Source organism: Dromiciops gliroides, chromosome 2 (assembly GCF_019393635.1).
Source record: "Dromiciops gliroides isolate mDroGli1 chromosome 2, mDroGli1.pri, whole genome shotgun sequence".
Taxonomy (NCBI): domain Eukaryota; kingdom Metazoa; phylum Chordata; class Mammalia; order Microbiotheria; family Microbiotheriidae; genus Dromiciops; species Dromiciops gliroides.
In genome coordinates this window covers 332,406,397-332,428,448 of record NC_057862.1, presented here as the reverse complement: position 1 = coordinate 332,428,448, position 22,052 = coordinate 332,406,397, and the positions used below count along the sequence as shown (strand labels likewise).

Genomic DNA, 22,052 nt, shown 5'->3' with positions numbered 1-22,052 from the left:
GTCACCACTTAGATTTTGAAACTGACCTAACTGCTATTTGAAATGTCTTTCCTTCTTCACTGAAAAATTCATTTTCATTTTATTCTTTGGAGGCTAGCTTCAGATTCACACCTCCTGGAACTATTCTGAGATTAACATCAATCTCTGTTGATTGCTACCTTATGCATTCTTATTTTCAGACCAAACTGTTCCATTTACTGTTCATTCAACAAAGGTGTTAAGCACTTATTATGGACAAAGCACTTTACTAGTTTGCTTGGAAAATTTTTAAAATAAATATGAAATTGACCCTGTTTTCAGGACTTTCTCATCTAAATAGAAGTAAAATATCTCCACAAAAAAGAATACAAACAATGAGTTATATGCACATACATAAGATGAGAATAACATGTTATAATTGATTTTATAAATTTTATATATTTTAATAAATTTTATAAATTTATAAAATAAATTTTATAAATGATGAAGTAATTTCAACCTGGGCAATTAAGAAAAGTTTCCTGCAGGAGGTAGACTTTGAGCCAGGCCTTGAAGAAGAGGTTCTATAACAGGTGAGAATATGATTCTTGGAATCTCAGGGGATTCAGAAGGTCATTCTAGTGCTATGGAAATATATGAGCAAAAGCACAGGAATAGAAAGTACATATAAACATACCTGAAATACACAATGAGTTGAGATGTAATTATTTCTGATTTTCAATTTTCTTCAAGTTGCTCCATGTGTCTAACTTTGGGATCTTTGAAAAATACTAAGCATATCAGAAATAGGAGGGCATTTTCCCTTTCTTTTATACCCCAGACTAATTAATATTCTGTACATAAGAGGCAATTAATCCTTGCCTAGATAGTCTGGGGTGAGGGTGTTGTTTTTTTGTTTCTTTTGTTTTGTTTTCTGAGGATTGTATTATAGAATCAAAATCTTCTTTCAGTCCACACTACCATGGGCCCAGTTAGACAAGAGGTAAAAAAGGTATAATTTGAATAACCAAATTGCAAAACAACCTGTCTGTGGTGATTCCTGGAGGGTGACTGATTGATGTTGTGTCTCACTAGCTTGTTTGCTTGCAGCCCATTCTGCTACTGAGTATCAGGCCTCCACACTGTTCATGATTTTGTAAAAAGCCAATCTTTCTCTCTGAAAAAATTTGCTTGTGTGAAAGGGAGAGGGAACAAACAATAGATGAATATACACCCCTCCCCCCATCTGTGTTATAGATATAAAAACAGGAATGTATGGACCATGAACTATATACTTCAAATAAAACTTGAAGGATCCTTTATTTCTTGGGTAGGGGTGGTTCTCTTATTGATGCAGATGGCAACTCCTTTATATTTTTATAGGGTTATACGTGTTGCTCTGGCTTAAAAAGAATTCATTATTTGGTGGTGAGACCTCCTAATAAACCTCTCTGACTACAGCTAGCTTGATACTCAGGTAATATACCTGTGGCTTTCCTAGAACTTATATTAAAAGATTTTCAAGGACAGTAACACCTGCCAGAGCATAACCTTCAAAAAGATCCCAGGGTCACTTCCACTTTACATTAAGGTATCTGGAGAAGGACTTTAGTGGAGGCCTAGATATATATTAAAGAATTATCAAAGATGGGTCTTTAGAGGTAAGGAAGAACCATATTGCTGATCCATACCCTACTATCATCAAAGGTATAGAGATGCAAGTATCAACCTGCTTATCTTTGTCTCATTTATGATTATCTTGTCTTTTAATTTCTTTGATTTTAAATTTGTAAACTTAAATTTTCTCAAATTGTTCCCCTTCCCATCCTTCCCCATCTTAAGAGCACAAATTACTACTCCCTCTTTCTTTCCTTTCCTGCATTTGCACAGCCCTGGTGTGACCCACTGACCAATAGATGAAGTGAAAGGGGGGCAGTGGTAGGAGGGAAGTGGGTCATGAGTGTATCTGGGTTTTAGGGAGCCCTCAAGCAAGGTTAGCATCCAGCCCCATTTCAACAGATGAAACTATATGCTTCCTCCTGATCCTTCAGTCCAGCTGGGGCCTCAAGCCCATTACCAAGGTACTTGTCCACTAAGAAACCCGGGTAAAGCCTGGCCACTCTTATCCTGCACTCTACTCCAGAGAGCTGCTTATTTATTTATTTATCTATTTATTTGGGTTTTTTTGGTGAGGGGAGGAGTGGAAACCGACAGGAGACGTAAGAGAAGATGCCAGATAACTTAGTGTCTAGTGGCAGACCGTGAGCTGCATGCATGGCTGAGAAGCTGGCCTCATTCACCAAACGCTTGGCTGGGCTGGGTCATTGCCCACAATGGGAAGGAAGGAGAAAGGTCCCAAAGAAAACCTTAGGAGACAGTTTGGTTTTCATAGCCCAGGAGAAATACACCACCAAGGCTTTTGCCCATTCTTGGGGCCATGAGCCACATCACATCTCCCACCCTTTCAGTGTTTGTGCCCCTCCTCCTAATGCAAATAAAGTATGTGTTTTATTATTCGAAGAATTAAAATAGCTTTCCCTCCCAGGTGTCCTAGAACGGCAGGGGACAGCGAACTCCAACCCCCGGGGTACTGAGCACCTGGGGTCCAAGACTTTCGAGGATGAAAAGGAGGGGTTAGTAATGATGGAGGAGAAGAAAGAGGCGATATTAGCTATCAAGGGAGTTCCCCAACCCCTTATTTTTCTCCTGTACTCATTTCCACACCCCCGCCCCCATTTTTGTCTTCCTCTCTGGAAATCGCTTTGTTATCTTGCCTCTGCGGGTCTCAGTGCCATCCCGCCCAGCCACTGCTTTTTGTCTACGGGGATCTACCGCGAAACCTTACCTACCATCCCCTGCACCACTACTATTCACTTGGCAGGGGAAGGAAGAGGGTGTAAGGAGTTTGGGTCCCAGAGTATGTCAGGAGAGGGGGAGGGGGCTCAGAGTGAATCTGGAAACCAAGGAAGAAGACAAGAAGGGGAAGGCAAGGAGGAATGTGTGTGCGCGGGTATGTGTGTGTGTGTGTGTGTGTGTGTGTGTGTGTGTGTGTGTGTGTGTGTGTGTGTGTGTGTGTGTGCGCGCGCGCGCGCGCGTATGTCTAGGACAAGTCCAGCTGAAGAACATGCCTCTTCAACCTCCACTATTCTTCCCTCTCAGCCCACCCATCCCTGCCCCCTTTAAGGTTTAAATCTCCTTCCACCGTAGTCCCTTAATATCGCTTCTCCCACCCCAAGCCCCCCACCCAGGTAACTGCCATTCTCATCCTTTCTAGTCCCACTGATGTAAATACTTAAAGGCAAAATTAGTTAGAAATCCGGGTGAAAACGCAATGGTTTTTTAAATTGCCTCTCCCTTTTTCTGTATTTTCCTGCTATAAATAACCCTTTTCAAAGCAGTCCAGGCGCGTCACATGGTGAGAAGCCAGGACCCCAAAGCTCCTATTTCTAAGGATATGAGAGAAAAGGAAAAAAGAAAGAAAGAAAGAAAAAGAAAGAAAGAAATATCCTGCTGGAAGGAAGGGAGAAATCGATCTTCACCCTGCTCCTAGAAACTATCATTCCCCACCCACCCTCCTCTTCTTTTTGCCTGAGAAATCTAGCCGGTTTCCCAGCGTCCCCACTCCTCGCTTCCTTCCTCCCCCTTTTCTACTCTCTTCTTTTCTCCCTCCCTCCTCTCTCCTCCGCCCTTTATCCCACACCCTAGGTACCCCCCGCTCGCTCCCCAGGTAGGGGATGCTGTTTCCAGAGGAATAAAAAAAAAAATTTGAAACTCTCTTCCCGCCCTCCTGCAACACCTTCCCTCTCCCTGCTCTGTCAAGCCATATGTAGGCTCTGCACCCTCTGGCTCCTAGAGTCCCCTGCCCTCCCTTTTCACTCTCCCCACAACAGCTCTTCCCTCCGCTCCTAATCCTGTTCTGCACATTAAGGGGGGGGGGGGGGAGGAGAAAGAAAAACCCACAGCCACACAGGCAAACTGAAAAACTGCCTTATCCCGTAACTCCCGAAACTCACCAGACGTTGTAGTTTATATTACCCTAATCCGAGGACAACAATCAAAATTTACTCTTGATGCTCCAGTGGTGTGACTTAAAAAAAAATACATACATATATAATACATTTCCTTCTTCCCCTTTAATTCTTTTTTTTTAAACAAGGAAATTTGCTCTATCTCCAGCAGCCACCGCTGCTCCTTTGATGTTTTGGTACGCCGTGCGCATGCGCCTCACATTAGAATTACTGCACTGGCCAGAATAAGTTGGATCTCTTCTTCTCTTCAGTGAAACCCTAAATCATATCAAAAGCTAAAGGGATGTGGAGAGTACGGAAAAAGGGTTACTTTGGGATTTGGACATTCCTTTTGATAATAGCTGCGGTCTGTGCACAGAGGTAAGTGATCCTTTCTTTTTTTCCTTTTCACTTTGAATCACTGTCTATGCCAGTTAGTAGGAATGTGTAGTGTGGATCTGATCTTGAGAAACCTGTGCTTGGTGGCTTATCTATTTCCTTTTATTGTAATTTTTAGTGCCAATGACCCGAGCAATATGTCACTGGTTAAAGAAACGGTGGATAGACTGCTGAAAGGCTATGACATTCGTTTGAGGCCAGATTTTGGAGGTAATTCAGTTGTCTTGCAAATAAGATATTTTAGCTGCTATTCCCAAACCCTTTCTGCAGTTTTGCTTTTCTTTTTCCTCCCTCACAGTATTGCTGTTTTATTTTTATATTGTTTTTGGTTGCTTGCTGTTATCCGTGTTACTATATCTTCAGTCTGGTCTAAAGTTCCTTAATTTTCATAGCACAGGACAGTCTTCATGTGATCCTTGAATACTACTGAATTTTTCTAACTGGTCACTCTTCCTCCCCCCCCCCTTACCCAATTTCATACCCTAATTCTTATTGCCATTATTAACATGTAAGTCTTATAAGTTTGGTTTGTTTGGGTCCAAAGTATAAATATATCCTGGGATACAGTAAGGATTCTTGAGGGCAAGATGTGCTGACAAATGATTAGAAGATGGTATTTAACCCCTTGTGCCTGCCTACTTTTGAAGAGTTTCACTTGCCCATTTCTTTAGGCATTGATCTTTCTATTTTTGTCCTTAAAGCTTGACTTACTCCTTTTAGTGCCCCCAACCTTTCCTCCCAGTCCAGTGAGCAGCCTCTTCCCGCCCCCCAAAAAAATTAAAAAAAAAAAAAAAACCTCTGTAGCTATCATCTTGGTACCTAAGGGAAACGTGCAAACTCAGCATTGCTTCTGACTTGCATGGGACAGAAACAGTTAAAACATGTTTGGAAGGGGAGAGGGGAGAGAGGGGAAAAAAAGAGGAGGAAAAAAAGTGGTGGTGATGGTGATTAAAGGCAATATATAAACCAACCGGTTAAGGCAGCTTGTATATGTGTGTGTTCATATTCTGATGTGACCACACGTGTAGACATATCAGGAACCTGTCACCCATTCCTAACACGTGTGTGCATGTTATATAAAGCATTCCTAGAGGGAAGCCCCCAAGGCTCAGGCAACTGAAGAATCTTCACTGTTGCAAATTAACATGGAGGACTCAGGGATAGAGATTTGGGGGTTGGGAAAGGAAAAGAGGGAGAGGATTGTGCTGAGACCACGGGAGTGAAGAGATAACTTCCTAAGAATGAATTAAGTTCTTAGAGATCACAATGCTTGCCATCTCCTTGGTTTTCAGGTCCTCCTGTGGCTGTGGGCATGAATATAGACATTGCCAGCATAGATATGGTATCAGAAGTCAATATGGTGAGTATTTAGTTTTGTCTATCTTCTTTCTCCCTTCCGGAAGCCTCTGATGTTACTGATTATATGGGGGTGGGGAAAGGGATGGGGTGGAGGGCGTTGTGGGGGAAGCAAGGGGGAAGTCATGTTTCTCCTTGGAACCCTCTGTGCAGAAGATGAAAACTCCCAGGTAAAAGAGAGTCAGCTTTCTCTTTCACCAAAATCTCCCCCCCCCACACACACCCCCACCCCCCTTCCTGGATGAAGCTTTTTTTAAAGCTATACCAGACAATTGTTATAAAGGAGAATGAAAACACAGGCAGAAAACATATGCACAGCCACCCATACAAAACGCATATGTTGTTCTCTGGTGGCTTGACCACCTGGGGTTCAGGGGAAGATGTTCTCAAAGTCTCTCTTGGCGTTGGGGAGCTGGGTGGGTGGCATTTAACAAAAATAAACCCCAAACCAAACGGTGCAGCAAACGTTTGAATTCCTCGGGATCCTGATGCTCTTAGGACATGGAATGCCTCTTGGAACCATCCTCTCACACTTTCATTTCCTACGATACCTGTCCTGCTACTTCCATACACACCCCTCCCCCATAATCATCGAGCCTCAGTATCCTAGTGTCAGAGGCAAGAGCTGAACTATGTGCCTTCTCCATTTATTTCTGCATCATGACTCACCTCCGAAGCTTGTAGATATATTGAGTGTCGTACTATTTAGTAGATACCCCATCAGACATACAGGAAGCTCCATTGAAAATCTTAGCAGTCTGGACCCAAGGAACCCTGTTGGGGTTTTTTGCTTCGTGCAAGAGTGCCCCCTGCTGTCCACCATGGAACACTGCTGCCATGTATTATAAATAACATTGTCCCAGATCTAAAATGGGGGGGGGTGAGATGGGGGGGGGGAGGTTTGATTTACTCTTGGGGTTCCTCACTCTGGAAAGTCACAGGTATTTCAGCTATGCAAGCCACATTTAATTGCTGGAAAACTGAATTAGTCCCATTCCCACAAGCCCACCTAGCAATAGAGTTTTGTGACATGGTAGGATTTAGTGGGCAGGACATATTGTATAATTTAAAAGATCTATGTTCTTGTGAATTCAAAATGCAGTAAATCACTTCTTCCCTAAGCAAAAAAGCAAGCAAGCAGGACACTGGGGTGGGGGGGGGATAATGCAGGAAAACAGCCAGAATTTATCTTATACACTGTATTGCAGTTATAAGTGATACTCATAAGCAAAGTGCTTTTTGAATCATGAAGGGAAAATGAAATGATTAGTGTAGTTGCTAAGATGTGTAGTTAATTGTATGTTAATTCTATTAAAATTGGTAATCCTTATATGCCAGTTCTCAACTGAACAGACCATTTGCTTAAACAGAATACTGAGTTCCTTAGACATTCTGGAGTTTGCTGAATGTGGGCAGAAAAGTCACATTTCCTTAGGGAGCTAAATTGATTTCCTATGGGAATTCTTTGGGGTTTTTTGTTTTTTTAATTCTCCTTTAGATTTCACCACACAAATCAAAACTTTTCTAGTGTGGTTGTTCCCTCAGGCTAAACAACTTTAAATCATAAAGTATTAGGTGATCACAATTACTCAGAGGGAAGTGAAATGAAAAAGAAGTGTGTGCCTGTGTGTGTGTGTGTATATGTGTATATGCACACATAAATGACATGCACACATGCATACATGTGGCTGAAGCCAATATAGTATTTCAAACTTCTTAATAAAGTTTAAGATGTCTTTTTTTTTTTATTTTGCCTGCCCCTTACAACAACTTAGAAAATCCCAGATATATCTTGGAATTATTTTGTCATGGAACGAACATTTAAGACTACAAAGGAACAACAGTGAACTAAATTTGAGGCAACAATAAATGGTTACAACAGAACCTCAATGAAAATACAACTTTAATTTAGAATATAGAGTATCCAAGCTTTTAGTTTTAATTTATTTGACTTAGAATTACCCCTACCTGGTAAATTTGTAGTGGGCACAGTACAAAAATATTCTAGTCAAAATTTACAATCAGCTAAGGTGAGGTGTCATTTCTTGACCTATTTACTGTGGCTGAAAAATCATGGGGTTTTAAAGGTGTGAGAATAAATATCAGCTTGTAAATGGGACAATACTTATTATTTTAAAACGTGTTAGGCTAGTGATTTTTCTTGTTCTGAGGTGAACATCAGACCTACTATCAAGTAGAAATTAACATATCATTTTGGTTGGTAAGTTTAGTGTCCAAAAACTGACAACTAGATTCAAAGATTACCTTTGTTTGTGGTTGTTGTTTAGTTGTGTGACTCATTGTGACCCCATTTGGAGTTTTCTTGGCAAAAATACTGGGATAGTTGGTCATTTCCTTCTCCAGCTCATTTTATAGATTAGCAACTGAGGCAAGTAGGGTTTCATAGCTAGTAGGTATCTGAGGCCAGATTTGAACTCAAGAAAACGACTCTTCCTGACTCCAGGCCTAGCCATCTGTCCACTAGCTAACTGTGAAGTGTTTCTTAATTACAAAGCAATAGAATAATAATCCCTCTCATCTTACTATGATAAGAGGAACCTTTAAAATGAGAGGAGAGTGTTTTTCTTGAATTGGGAAAGTATTTGTGGCATTCTTTTCTGAATCTAAAGTGTTCTGGATCACAGTATTTGATTATTTCTCAAAGTATGATAAGAAAAATCTCCCAAATAGAGCTAGGATACATTGTCCTTTCAAGGCTGTAACTTTTGGCTACTGCACTTGTGTCCTTGTGTACCATCTTAAATGTTATCAATTAAAAATCATGAACATTGAATAATTTACATTTTCTTTGAATCAGCTGTTTGAAAAAAACAAAGTTATGTGTATAAAATGTGGTAGAAAGGACCCTGGATTAGGTAAACATCTAGGTTTACCAATAACATCATATATGAGTTTAAACAAGTTAGGTTTCACATCTGACACGAGTTTCCTCATCTATAACGCTGGACAAAACCCCCATGAACCCTACTCAGATTAAATATTCTATGGTTCTAAACTAGTGGGTATCTATTTACTAGTGATTTTCTTTGGTGTTAGTATTACAAAAATCCTTGTCTTCCATGAAAACTGAGAATAAACTTAAGGGAAGGGGCCAACTTTTAAATGGTTGACAATTAAAGGTGCTTACTTTGGAAAGTGCTTATGCTTTAATGTGAGGTGTCTCAGCCAAGTAGCAGCCTAATGGAGGAATTTTTGAAGAACATTGTGCTAGTCTCAATATATTTCTGTGTGAACACTTGGCTTTGAAGTAAGATAATTGTATATACCTTAGTTAAATTAGCAGTGTTCATTCTGATGGACTCCTTTGAGGAAAAGTTCATTTTACCAACCACATTTGGCTAGAGGGATAAGGTACAGAAGGGACATCTGTCTTATGTCTCTGGGTGATTTAAAGTTGATTCTTCTCCATCTTAAAACAAACAAATACTTAACAAAAGCCCGCCAAACAAAAAATGAAACTGCTTTTCATTTTTAAGGAAATATTTCTAATACAGAACAAAACAAATTACCATTTTTACTGAACTTAGAGAAAAGAAAAATAATAATCTGCTTAACTTCTGGGAAAAGTAAGAGAAGCCACTGGGTACAAATTCATGCTGTGATATTATGAAAAAGAATGCATACATCTATTTATCATTCCTCAGCTATGATAACTAAGGTTGTTCATAAGGGATAAATTTGGTTGTAAGAATGATTGATTTTAACATATGCCAGATAAGAGAGGTTGGATTGACTTACCCAGCAACATCAGCTAGAATCAAGAAGTAAAATGGCAGAATTCCAGTGTTGGTATTGTGTATATCCATTTTCTTGCCCTCCTTCCAGAAAGTATTTGTAAAGAAAGGCTAGACTGGGACTATGACACTCTAATGAGAATTATCAACTGGAAAGTTTCATTATTTAGAAAAATTTTGCATAAGGGTTTATTGGACACTTTGTAATATTGGCAAACATCTGTCTAGTAGTACTACTAGTCCTAGTAGCAGTAGCAGTAGCAGTGTCAGTGGTAGCAGTGGTGATAATAGTAGTAGTAGTAATAGTAGTAGTAGCAGCAGCAGCAGCAGCAGCAGCACCGCCACAGCTGCTGTCTGTCCAGAGGTCTAAGATTTCACAGAATTTCAGATTCAGAAGGGTTTAAAGGCCATGTAGTTAAATCAATACGTGAACAAAAAACTCTTCTACAACTTCCCTGGTAAGTAGTCATCTAACTTTGCATTGAAGAATTTAAATAATGGGAATTAGTGAGGGTTTTGGCATAGTGGATAGAGTGTCAGGTCTGGAGTCTGGAGAACCACAGTTCAAATTTGCCCTTAGACGTTTACTAAGTGTGTGATTCTGGGCAAATTACTTAGCCTCTATCTTCCTCAGATTCCTTAACTGCATAATGGGTTTAGTAATAGCTTCTACCTCCCAGGGTTTCTGTGAGTAACAGATGAGATAATATTGGTAAAGCAATTTACAAAACTTTAAGGTCTATATAAATGTTGGCTATTTATTTTTCTTATTATTATCGTTATTAACTATTCCCTTCAACTTTCTTGGGTTTGTTTGAAATGCAAATCAGATTAAGGCAGAGATGATAAAGTTTCATAAGATATAACAAAGCAGCAAAACTAGAGAAAGGTAACTGGGACTTTATTCCAGGGTGACTATTTAGTTAAAATAGAAAATTACCTGGTGGTACACTTCCTATTGCACATGATCTCAGGCCTGGCCTAAATCCTTCCTATTCCTTCCATGTCACATCAGCAGCCTCATTTATTCCTCTGCCTTTGCCCACTCCGAGGGGCTTCAGCATTCCAAAATCTTTGTTTCTCTTCAACAGGGTGGTTAGAGGGTTCTGGCCTTTTTCCAGGGAAACTTGTGTTTCAAGGTTCAAGGTCTCTTCTTCTTCTCTCTGCTTAACTGATTTTGTTTAAAAAATGTAATTTGAGGAAACATTGCATGCTTCAGGTATCAGAATTCCTAGTTATGACTCTGAGAGGTAATGATGCAAATAAGAGTTATGATGGCAAAACAAGTTTTGTTATAAATAATACATTAGAATCAAAATAGCATTTTTCTCTTTTTCTCCTGATAGAAGAGATGCTTAAAATTAACCTTGGAATTCTTAATAACAGTATTGGACATGTCAGAAATCTGAGCTACCACCAAAAATGAAAAAATATTTCTCAAACATACATGCAAATATACATACATACAATAAATACTTGCATCATTGTAGGAGAATCTGGGAGAGTTTTGTTCCATGCTTATTTCTAGATATCAAGATACTTCAAAAGAAAAAAAAAACATTCATTCTTATGAGTATTTCTTCTTTCACTATTGCAGCATCTTTCATCATTTGAATTGCCATAACTGAAAGGTATGTTGCTTGATAGTCAGCTTCTTTCTTCCTTTCTCAGATTTATTGATGAAATCCTGTTACTCAAAGCCCAATTTGAGGGTTACTTCCTGTTGACTGAAACATCCTCTGATCTATTTTCCTAATCTTATATTATATCAGTCTTCATCCTTCTTGATCTCTTAACATTGTATGACACTATTATCAAACCTTCGCTCCAATATACTCCTTTCTCTATCTCTGTCTCCCTCTCCCCCTCTGCCCCCCCTCCATTTTTGTGATGATGCTCTTTCTTTTCTAACACCTACCTGTCTGTTCATTCCTCAGTCTCCTTTAATGTATCATCATCCATATACCAGCCCCTTTCAATTTTTTTTTTTTTTGCGGGGCAATGAGGGATAAGTGACTTGCCCAGGGTCACACAGCTAGGAAATGTAAATATCTGAGGTCGGATTTGAACTCAGGTCCTCCTGAATCCAGGGCCAGTGCTTTATCCACTGCACCACCTAGCTGCCCCCATCAGCCCCTTTCTGTTGGTGAAACTTACGACTTTATTCTGGGCCATATTCTCTTCTTTTGTTGCGGTACTCTCACAGTGACACCATCAGCCTCCATGAGTTTAACTATCATCTCTATGCAGATAACTCTTAGATCTGTATAACTAGCTATAATTTCTCTCTTGAATTGCAGCCTCACAACACCAACTTTCTACTGGACATTCCTCTTTGGGTTTCCTATAGGCATCTAAAAGTCATTACATACCAAATATAACTTTTCCCCATCCAGAATATATCCTCCTTCCAGTTTTCACTATTTATCTCAAAGGTACCACTATCCTGATTTTTTTGGGTTGAAACCCCAGGCTCAGCCTCAGCTACTCTCTCATTCACTTCCACATATCCAATCAGTTGCCAAGCTTTGTCAGTTCTTTCTTTACATCTCTTGCATTCTTGTCTTTGTCTTTATTCATATACTACAACCCCCTAGTTCAGACTGCCCTAAGTGCCTTCTCTCTCTAATGCAGACTCCACACATACTGCCAAAGTAATTTCCTAAAGCACAAGTTTGACATACCACACTTCTGAGAAAAGTACAGTCTTCTTATTACCTGTGGTACCTCCATATCACCAATCCCTAACTGCCCTTCTGTCATTCTAGTCCTCACACATGACCCTCCATCTCCCATCTTTGTGCTTGTGCATGGTTGGTCCATGCCTAAAATACACTTCTTCCTTGTATTTGCCCATTTTAACTTCTAATTCCTTTCAAAGTTCAGCTCATAGACAACCTATGATTCTGTGGGATTCCAATTATCCTTATGTTAGCTGGACCTACTTTTGGAGCTTTATCGTTTTTTCATTCAAAACTGGGAGCAAGGATAAAGAAGCTTGTCAAACAAAACCTCAGATACTCTGGTTGGTGCTTTGTATTCAACTCTGAAGTCTTCACTTGGGCATTCGAATCTATACTTCTATAGAAATCCACTCATACAAATTTATATCAGCTGCTCTTTATTTTTCCTCAAGCCCCACCTGCCCTTTAAAACCCTCCTTAACAGTTCCATTCAACAATTATATCACTCACTTTCATCTGAATTGCTGTAGAACTTATTGTCCCAATTTGACACATCACATTATATAGTAGAAATGTGTTGTATATGGAATCAGATAACCTGGGTTTAACTCTTGTCCCTATTATTTACTACCTTGTAACTCTGGGACAACTCTAGCCCTAAGTTTTGTGTATGTGTGTGTTTTTTTCACTTGTACATTGAAAGGATTGGACTAAATGACTTTTGATGTCCCTTTCAGTCTTACGATTGTTTATCAGTCATATTCTCACTTGAGTTATTGGATTTTATTTTTAGTCATGAATCTTCACTGTCCATAGATAATAAAATCATTGAGAGGGAAGGGAAAGGCTTCTTTGTATTCCTCCATATCACCAATACCTCATACATGATAGGGCTTGAAAAAAATTACTTTTAGTTAATCAATAATTGAATGTAAGAGTCAAGTTATACAAGAAGTTTAGTTTTGTTAATGCATCTGCGTGCCAAAGATGATGGATAGATGTAAACTCTGATTGACTTCAGTCATGGACAATTATTCTTTTCTCAGTTTCCTCATGGGATTTTTTTTTTTTTGGCTTCCAAGTTACTCTCACTATTGTGTTCAAGCTTGCTGGCCCTTTTTAATCTTTTCTTTTTTTTCTCTTTTTCCTTTCCCCTTGTCAAACTTTATTTGCCCTTTGGGGCAAATATGGACTTTTAATTATATAAATTCATGTTTGCCTATATGGTGTTCCTATCAGATTACAAAATGGCAACTCTTTAAAGTTGCAGGATAGTAAAGGAACTGTAAAGACCATTTGGAAAACAGTTTGGGTTAGAGAGACTTTTTTATCTTTCTACAATTCTCTATTGCTTGTAGGATAAGGGATAAAAAATAAACTGCTCAGCTTGGCATTTAAAGCTCTTTTCATTCTAGCTAATTTGATATTTAGGATAGAGGGAGAGGAAGAAGAGAGAGGTAAAGGAGAGGCAGAGACCAGCACAGAAGGACACATAAACAGAGAAAGACAGATTGAGAGAGAAAGGGAGAGACAGACACAGAGACAGGGATACAGAGAGAATTTACATGATATAGACAATTCCTTTTGCTCCATTCAGTAAGTATATATCCCAGAATATATGAATCTGCTATTCTCTCAGTTCTTACTTTCATTGTGCCTTTCATAGTGTCAGCATCTCTCATATTTAGTGTGATCCTTTAATCTCCTCTTTGACAGTCTGTTCATTCTGCATAGTATGATAGACTTAATGGGAGAACTTTATTTAGTATTGGTTAACTAGAATACCCTTCCTATATCTACTATTTTGTGTGCTCCTTTGCCTCATGGCAAAACAGGAAAAAGAAAAGGTATGGATTGGAATGATCTCCCTCTGATATAATCACATTTATTGGTAAAGGGTTTTTTTTGTAGCATATTATCTCATTTATCTTCATTTATTCTAGTGTTAGGTCTTTACTTGTTTTTATTTTTATATATTTGAGTAGACATTCATGTTCCCTATCTCTTTTCTGATCAGAAGCTTAGGTAGATACTGTGAAAAATAAATTTTACATTTTCTTGCAGTATTAATCATATATCATCCATATTATTTTAAAGAGACCCTACCCATTTTTGACTTGCAATTATTTAATGATACTTTGTGGAGAATGTAAGATCTTTTCAAAGGTAATTTTAGCGTGGACGGCTAGGTAGCACAGTGGATAAAGCACTGGCCCTGAATTCAGGAGGACCTGAGTTCAAATCCGGCCTCAGACATTTGACCCTGTGTGACCCTGGGCAAGTCACTTAATCCTCATTGCCCTGCCAAAAAAAATAGTAAAAGTAATTTTAGCTATGCAATATTTGCTTTACATACGTATCCACTGTCTGCTTATTCTGTTTTGCTATACTGAAACTTCATCTTATTGAGTTTGGCTGTATTATTTTACATTTCAGTCATCAAACTATTAATGCAAATAAAAGTATACCATGTGTTTAACACTGTGTTAGGCACCATAGGTGATGCCAAGAAATATAAGGATCTACACATACCCTTGAATGCCTTGTTTATAAATGTATGTGTATATATCTATATCTATATCTATATCTATATCTATATCTATATCTATATCTATATCTATATCTATATCTATATCTATATCTATATCTATATCTATATCTATATCTATATCTATATCTATATCTATATCTATATCTATATCTATAATATGTGTAGCTTGCATTGAGAAGGGATCACTTGAGCAGAGTATTGGAGGAAAAAGATTCTAAAAGGTGAAGGTGAGTGCATCCTAGTTATGGTAGAACCGACACATATGAGGAATAGCAAGGATGATGATTTGGCATACATGTGTATGTTTGTGTGTATTTATATATGTATGTATGTGTGTGTATGTGTATATATAGTTAGTTAGTTAGTTAGTTAGTTAGTTAGTTAGTTAGTTAGTTAGTTAGTTACCTAAAAGGTGAAGTGATAAGTAATATAAAGAATAGGTAAATGCAATAAATAGTTTAGTTGAAGCAAACCTTAATATGAATTTAGGGCAATCAGAAAAAAGGTTCATGGAGAAAGTAGGACTTGAATCATGGGTAGAATCTAGAGTTAACAAAGACCATATCAGGCAATTGGTATAGCATGAGCAGAGAGTTGGAAGGAGGAAAAGGAAAGATATTTTTGGAGGACAATGAGAACACCATGGTCAGAGCAAAAATTTGTGTTGTGGAAGATAGGGATGAGGACTAGACCTATGATTTTTTTTTTTTTTGGCATAGAGAGCTTAGAGATGAGGAAGTTCCCTTTAACAAGACAAAAGTATCTCTGCAAAAGTATCTTCTCAAGGAGCTGCCTAGAATACTAACAAATCAAGTGGCCTCCACAAGGACTCATGGTTACTATTATGCAGAGATGATCTTGAGTCTTCCTGGCTTTAAAGTACAGGGAAATGTTAGTGAGAAATTGGTTTGTAGAAGGTTTTGAATGCCAAACCAAAGAATTTGGACTTCATCCTGTAGTTTCTAGGGACCCACTGAAGGCTGAGAAACATGTCAAAAATACTTATTTTGGTGGAATGGACATAGTGGAAGAGGGCATCATAGTCAAGAAACAGACCATTTAGGAGGCTGTTGCAATAGTCTAGTAATGAAGGAATAAAACTGCATAATAGGACCTGTCAGCCTATGTGTCTGTTATTATTTGAATAAAAAGAGAAGATAATAATTTCATTCATTTAGCCACAATTTATCAATAATGGGTCCCATGTATAACACCATGCTGCATGCTGTGAAATCTGTGAAGGAATAAAATACTTATTTTGTCCATTGACCAGCTTATAACCAGACAACATATATTTAAGTTCCTACTCTTTAAACTGCCTAATTTTACAGATGAGGTAACTGAGGCCCCAGAAGAGTATATTACCTTCCCAAAATCACACAGCTAAAGTATGTCCTAGGTAGGATATGAACACAGATGTTCTGACTCTAGAGTAAATATTCTTGTGAAGATATGCAGAAAATATAAAAAATCAATACAATTTAGATACCGCAAGAATCTGAGTAGTTTTAAACTATTAAATATTTGACAGCTTAAAACTTCACTAATATATTAAATCTATCCAAGTTTAAAACTTCATGAAGACTTCTGGGATACCATCTAATTTTTTAGGAGGAGGACGCTAGCAGTTGAGGGATCACTTTTGGGAGCACCTAGGTGGCGCAGTTGTTGAAGCACTGGCCCTGGATTCAGGGCGACCTGAGTTCAAATGTGGCCTCCTAAGCTTGATCTTGGGCAAATCACTTAACCCTCATTGCCCTGGGGAAAAAAGTTTGCATTGAGAAGGGATCACTTGAGCAGAGTATTGGAGGAAAGAGATTCTAAAAGGTGAAGTGAGTGCATCCTAGTTATGGTAGAACAGACACATGTGAGGAATAGCAAGGATGATGATTTGGCTATAAAGTAGAATGTGTGAAGGTATAAAAAGATTGGAAATACAAGTTAGGACCAGCTGATGAAGGTGAAAAGGAGTTTGTGAAAGCTAAACAATAGAGCTTATATTTGATCTAAGAGGCAATAAGGATGGAGCCACAGCTTTTATTGTAGAAAGGAATGCCCTGCTTATATCTACATTTAAGGAAAATAATATATCAGCTATAAATTGGGGTAGGGAAAGACTTGAAGCAGGGAGAACAATTAGGGGATTATTGCAATAGTCTAGATAAGAGTAAATAGAAGAGATATTATTGAAGAACAAGTAAAAAGGGGCAGCCAGGTGGCACAGTAGATAAAGCACTGGCCTTGAATTCAGAAGCTCCTGCCTTCAAATCCAACCTCAGACACTTGACACTTACTAGCTGTGTGACCCTGGGCAAGTCACTTAACCCCCATTGCCTCGACAAAAAAAAAAAAAGAACAAGTAAAAAGATGACAACCAGTTGGACATATGGGGTAAGGGAAAGTAAGGAGTTGAGGATAGTGCTGAGTGCTAATGGAGTAAACTTGAGCATTTGGAAAGATGGTGGTAGCTTTACAAAGATAAAGTTCAAAAGGATTACATTTAGGAGGAATATCAGTTCAGTTTCTGACATTTTAAATTTAAGATACATAGAGGACATCCAATTTAAAATATTCTATAGTATTTAGAGGTGCATGACTAGAGTTCAGTAAAGGGGCTAGGGTTAGAAATATAAAATTGGTGGCCCTCTATATACAAATAAACCCATGAGAGCTGAGAAGGTCAGGATTTCAGACTGTTAGAAAAAAAAAGAAGAAAACCTTGGACATAGTCCTGGGATTCTAGGAATTATGATGTAGATGATGGCTCAGCAAAGGAGGCTGAGAATGTGTTATCAAACAGGAGAAGCACTGAGGGGAGAACCATGTCATAAAGACATGAAATTCTATCCTAGGAGAGAGTATCCAGGAGAGGGTGGTTCTTATTATCAAATGAAACAGAGATATCAAGAAGGGTTTTGAAAAAATATTAGATTTTAAAATTAAGTTTGTTGATAACTTTAAAAATAGCCATTTCAGTTGAAATATGAACTTGGAAGCCAGAATCACATGGGTTGAGCTATAACTGAGAAGAGTTGAAGTGGAGGAAGTGGGTATGGACAGCTTATTCCAGCATTTGACTGTGAGATATTCAAGAATAGCTTGAAAGGTAGTAGGGTCTAAAGAAGATGTTTCCCACCCCCAGTAGGGGGGTAATAGGCATTTGTGGGTAGTATAGTATGATTCAGTTATATAGGAAGAGGATAAAGATTAGAGAGAGGAAGGGGTGTTTTAGGGACAGTCTAAGAAACAAATAAACAGTAAGAACAAATAAATACCCATAACAATATAGCTCTACAGATGTAACAACTTACTTAGAGTTTTGAAAACTCATTTGACATAGAAACCTTTGGTTCAAGAGAGTCATGGCTAGTTGATTTTGGTATATAATAATAGAATTAAAGATTTAGAAAATGCAAATATCTGATAAACATTACATACCTAATATTTGTTCTTTAAAATGTGTTCTTTAACATGACTTACTTATGGTCTATAGTTCATTTCTTGTTATAAATGCACTAGTTTTCTTCATCCTCAGGCTTAATGGGAATATATTATAACTACAACAAAGCATTTTAGCTGAGTTTCTTGGTTCCGTTGAATTCTGTGTAATTGTCAGAAGTGTATAAAATGCAGAATGCAATGTGTAAAATTAAGTCAGCAGGATATTGATCACACATAGACATAGCCTCTGCTCCAGGTTCCTGCCTATAGTATGAAAGGCTAACAGTGCTCGGGCATGAATGATATTTTGGCCAAGAATTTAGTTTTTTTTCTGTGTTGTTTGCATGGGTGGATCTGCTTAGGAGACTGTTTTACAGAGATAAGTTTTTGAAAGGACAAATTAATTAAAGTATTTATTGAGAGGCCATAGGATATGGAATAGGGTCTGCTCTAGGCAACAGTGTGAAATAGACATAAAATGTATGTAGAACCTTGAGACTATATTTCCTTCCCTCTTCCCTTACTAGGCCTCTCCACTGGAAAAAATGTAAAGTTCAAGGCCTGTTAGTTCTTTGTATTGCTTTCCTCCTTCTATAAAAATCCCTACTCTATTTAGTGGAAATTGTAAGAATGAGAAACTATATGTGAATGGAATATTTTCAGTTTCTTTTTAAACAAAAGACAGTTCAATTAAGCACTATTTGATAAATAGCTTTATTTATATGGAATATATTGAGTCATATTATATGGATGTAGTTAGTTCTCTGAAACATAATTAACTTTTATAATTTTCTATTCTGATAACCACTTAAGTCTTAAAATTACACCCCCAAATCAAAATTCTCTTGTGTATGATTAAGATATTTTAATTCAGTTATAATTTTAAAAATAATTTGAGATAATGGCTTATCTACTAACTTCAGAAATACAGCTGCTTTCATATGTGTACAACATTGGAAACTTTATATGAAGTATGAAGCATAAGGAAGAAAAGGGTTCTATATTGTTATATGCACATTTTTATTGGATAGCTTGGTCTTGTATTTATTATATTGTCACTTAGTAGTATTATTTTAGTTGAGTCTGTTAGATTATAAATCCTTATTTTCTACACTTTACAATTTATCCATGACTGCCCACTCTGGCAGAAGATTGGGCAGAAAAGACATCTCAACTTAGAAGCAACTTTTTATCAATTAAAAATAAACAACTCTTACTAAAACACCTCTACCATCAGGAACAAACTGAAAGAGGAAGTGATGGAATTTTTAGGCAAATATATTATCCATATTTTGCTTATTTTTGTGATCTTTAATAAAATAGATATTCTATAAGAATAAAAAAGTAGATCAAATGGTAGACCAGAAGTCAGAGACACCTGGCTTCAAATACTCTGTCTGGCATGTGCTATGTATTTCATCCTTTGGCCAAGTCCTTTAGCCTCTCTGATCCTTGGTTTATCTAAAAAACAGACATAGTAATACGTATACCACTTATCTTACAAAGTTTTTCTGAAGCTCAAAGGAAATAATTTATAAAGTGCTTTAGAAATTGTAAAGTGTTCATAACTATCTGATAATAATTAATACTGTAAGGTATCTTCCTTCTCTAATAGTATGAATCTATGAGTTCAAAGGAGCAAAAAGGATTTGGAGTTTTGAGCTACCCCTGATATTCTTTCAGTGAAAGTTTCTTTTTGCCATTGCAAAGAATACAATTTTGTATGGACACTAATGAAAGATATTTCCCTATAGTATATATTTTTCCTTAAAAAGTCAATATTTGTAATAGAATGACAAGGAGGTATGATGGATGCTCAAAGGTAACTTCTGTAATCAGTGAATACAGTGATATTAGCTTTCTCCCATGAAGAACAGGTATATGGAAAGAACAATATCATTATGTAGTTTATTGTGCCTCACCCAAGCACAAATACCAGATAAATATATCTGTGATTTAAATGACTTAAGTTATAAGTTTTTAAATGATGAAGCAATTTGGTCCTATGGAGAACTATCAGCTATCAAAGCTGTAATAGTTCTCTTTCTCCTTATTATGTACAAAGACCATCTCTCTATAAGAATGTCAGATTTCATACCTTCTGCCAGTTTTTGTTGTAGCTGTAAAGTGTTTTCTTTATTGTTGCATGGAATCTTTTATAATACCTTAAAAAGGGTGTATTATTTACTAGGAAGCAAAGAAATTATTGAGTCCTGAATAAAACATACATTTAGAGAGATAGAAATGATTGGATTTTTAATTAGCACATTTGTGAAATTAAATGGCCATTCTAATCGACATCTTATTAACCAAAGAACGAAATAGATTAATGACATTATTTTTTGAAAGAAGAGGTAGTAATTTATATTACCACAATATATTACTCTATAGACCAAGAAAATTTAATGTCTACTCTATAAATTTACACTTACATTTGTGTTGAAAAGCATAGTTGAGAGTTAATAGATCTAGGAGCTCCAAGAGAGTTGTTGCAGTTCACATGCCTTGCATTAAGAACTCTGAACTAGCATCTTCTAAGCATTCTGGGACAATCATAGTTGATTGTATTAATCTGTTTCTGGAATGTGAATTCCAGGATCATTCAAGTATTCATTTGAATCAAATGGGTTTTCATGTGTGGTGAACATTTTTCCCTAACAAGTATTGTGTATAAAAACTACAAGGATCCATCATTTCAAACCTTTTCTCTTCCCTTGCACAAAGAATGATCTCTGGCTATCTCATGAATTACTAAGGCCCTAAAAAAGTCACCTGGTAGCATCCAGTCTTCTGTTAATAAACTTCAAAATTTAACTGGACTCATCCTGGGATGGCAAGCACATAGTCTGCTCTGTATTTACTATACTCAAAGGTCACAGCCTGATCAAACCTGCCCCTGCTTGCATTCTATTTGCATGATTTTCAGTAAACCAAAGTATACACCACAAAGTATGCACCACAATGAGGCACTGGGGTAAGACTTTCAAGGAAGTTAAAATAAATCAATAGGGGATCACTAATTTTTTTGGTTTTAAAAACATTTATGATTACTTGGTCAAGTTGAAATGACTTTAAATTTATTCATGTCAATAAAACTAGATTTTTGCTATTTGCTTTTTGGTCTCCATAAATTAAATGCTTGTAGGTGCTAACTTCCACCCCCAAATAAATGTACAGAGTAGTTGCAGTTTCTTTAGTTTGTACAAGGAATATAGAATATTCAAGGAGAATTGATATTCAATAATTAGTCACGGAATTCCATTGAAGGATTGTTAGGTCCAGGTATTTCTATTGTTTTCTTGTTATCTTCTTTATGATATTCTTGGTATTATTTTGTTTCACTGAACCACATTTTAAAAGCCTTTTAAATTTACTTCTATACCAATCATCTTTCCATTATCATGTCAGATCAATTGAATGGGAATTTGCTTAAGCAAACCGAATTGCCACTGCTGCTTTGCATATACAGGCTGGTTTATTTTAGAGCAAAGGGACATTATTCTGATTATTCCTTCATTCTTAAGTATGTCGAGTTATGATTATTAGGAGACTTTTAAGAAAAGTCAATTCTGGAAATTTGAATGTTATTACCTTATATTTCTGATCAGTTATTCCATGGAAGGAGGCACAAAGAGTATTCCAGTACCAAACATACCCATTTTAAATTGTATAGGGTATTTCAAGGAAAGCCATTGTGTGAACATTTCAAATAACAAAACTGGTCATCATTTTTATTATAAAAAATCTTCAGTTTACAAGGAATCTGCCATAGATATCCTTAAAATTACCTTTTTGTTCATCAACACTTCAAAAATTAGGCCAATGACCAGATTTTTTATTATTTTGTGTGCTTCAATTTACACAAGACACCTTTTCCAAAATAAAAAGGTATATATAAATC

The 22,052-nt window shown here is 37.2% G+C and overlaps 1 protein-coding gene across 2 annotated transcripts in view; it reads left to right on the top strand.

The window, feature by feature from the left end:
• Nucleotides 1-3,919: 3,919 nt before the first annotated feature.
• GABRB2 (gamma-aminobutyric acid type A receptor subunit beta2) overlaps nt 3,920-22,052 on the top strand; it is a 256,620-nt gene continuing 238,487 nt past the window's right edge. Inside the window, exons 1-3 of one of the 2 annotated variants that reach the window (XM_043989223.1) lie at nt 3,920-4,346; nt 4,483-4,574; nt 5,657-5,724. In XM_043989223.1, coding sequence (XP_043845158.1) covers nt 4,270-4,346; nt 4,483-4,574; nt 5,657-5,724 — 237 coding nt within the window. In that variant the 5' untranslated portion in view covers nt 3,920-4,269. The remainder of the gene's footprint in view (nt 4,347-4,482; nt 4,575-5,656; nt 5,725-22,052) is intronic. The other variant, XM_043989224.1, reaches the window with a different exon arrangement.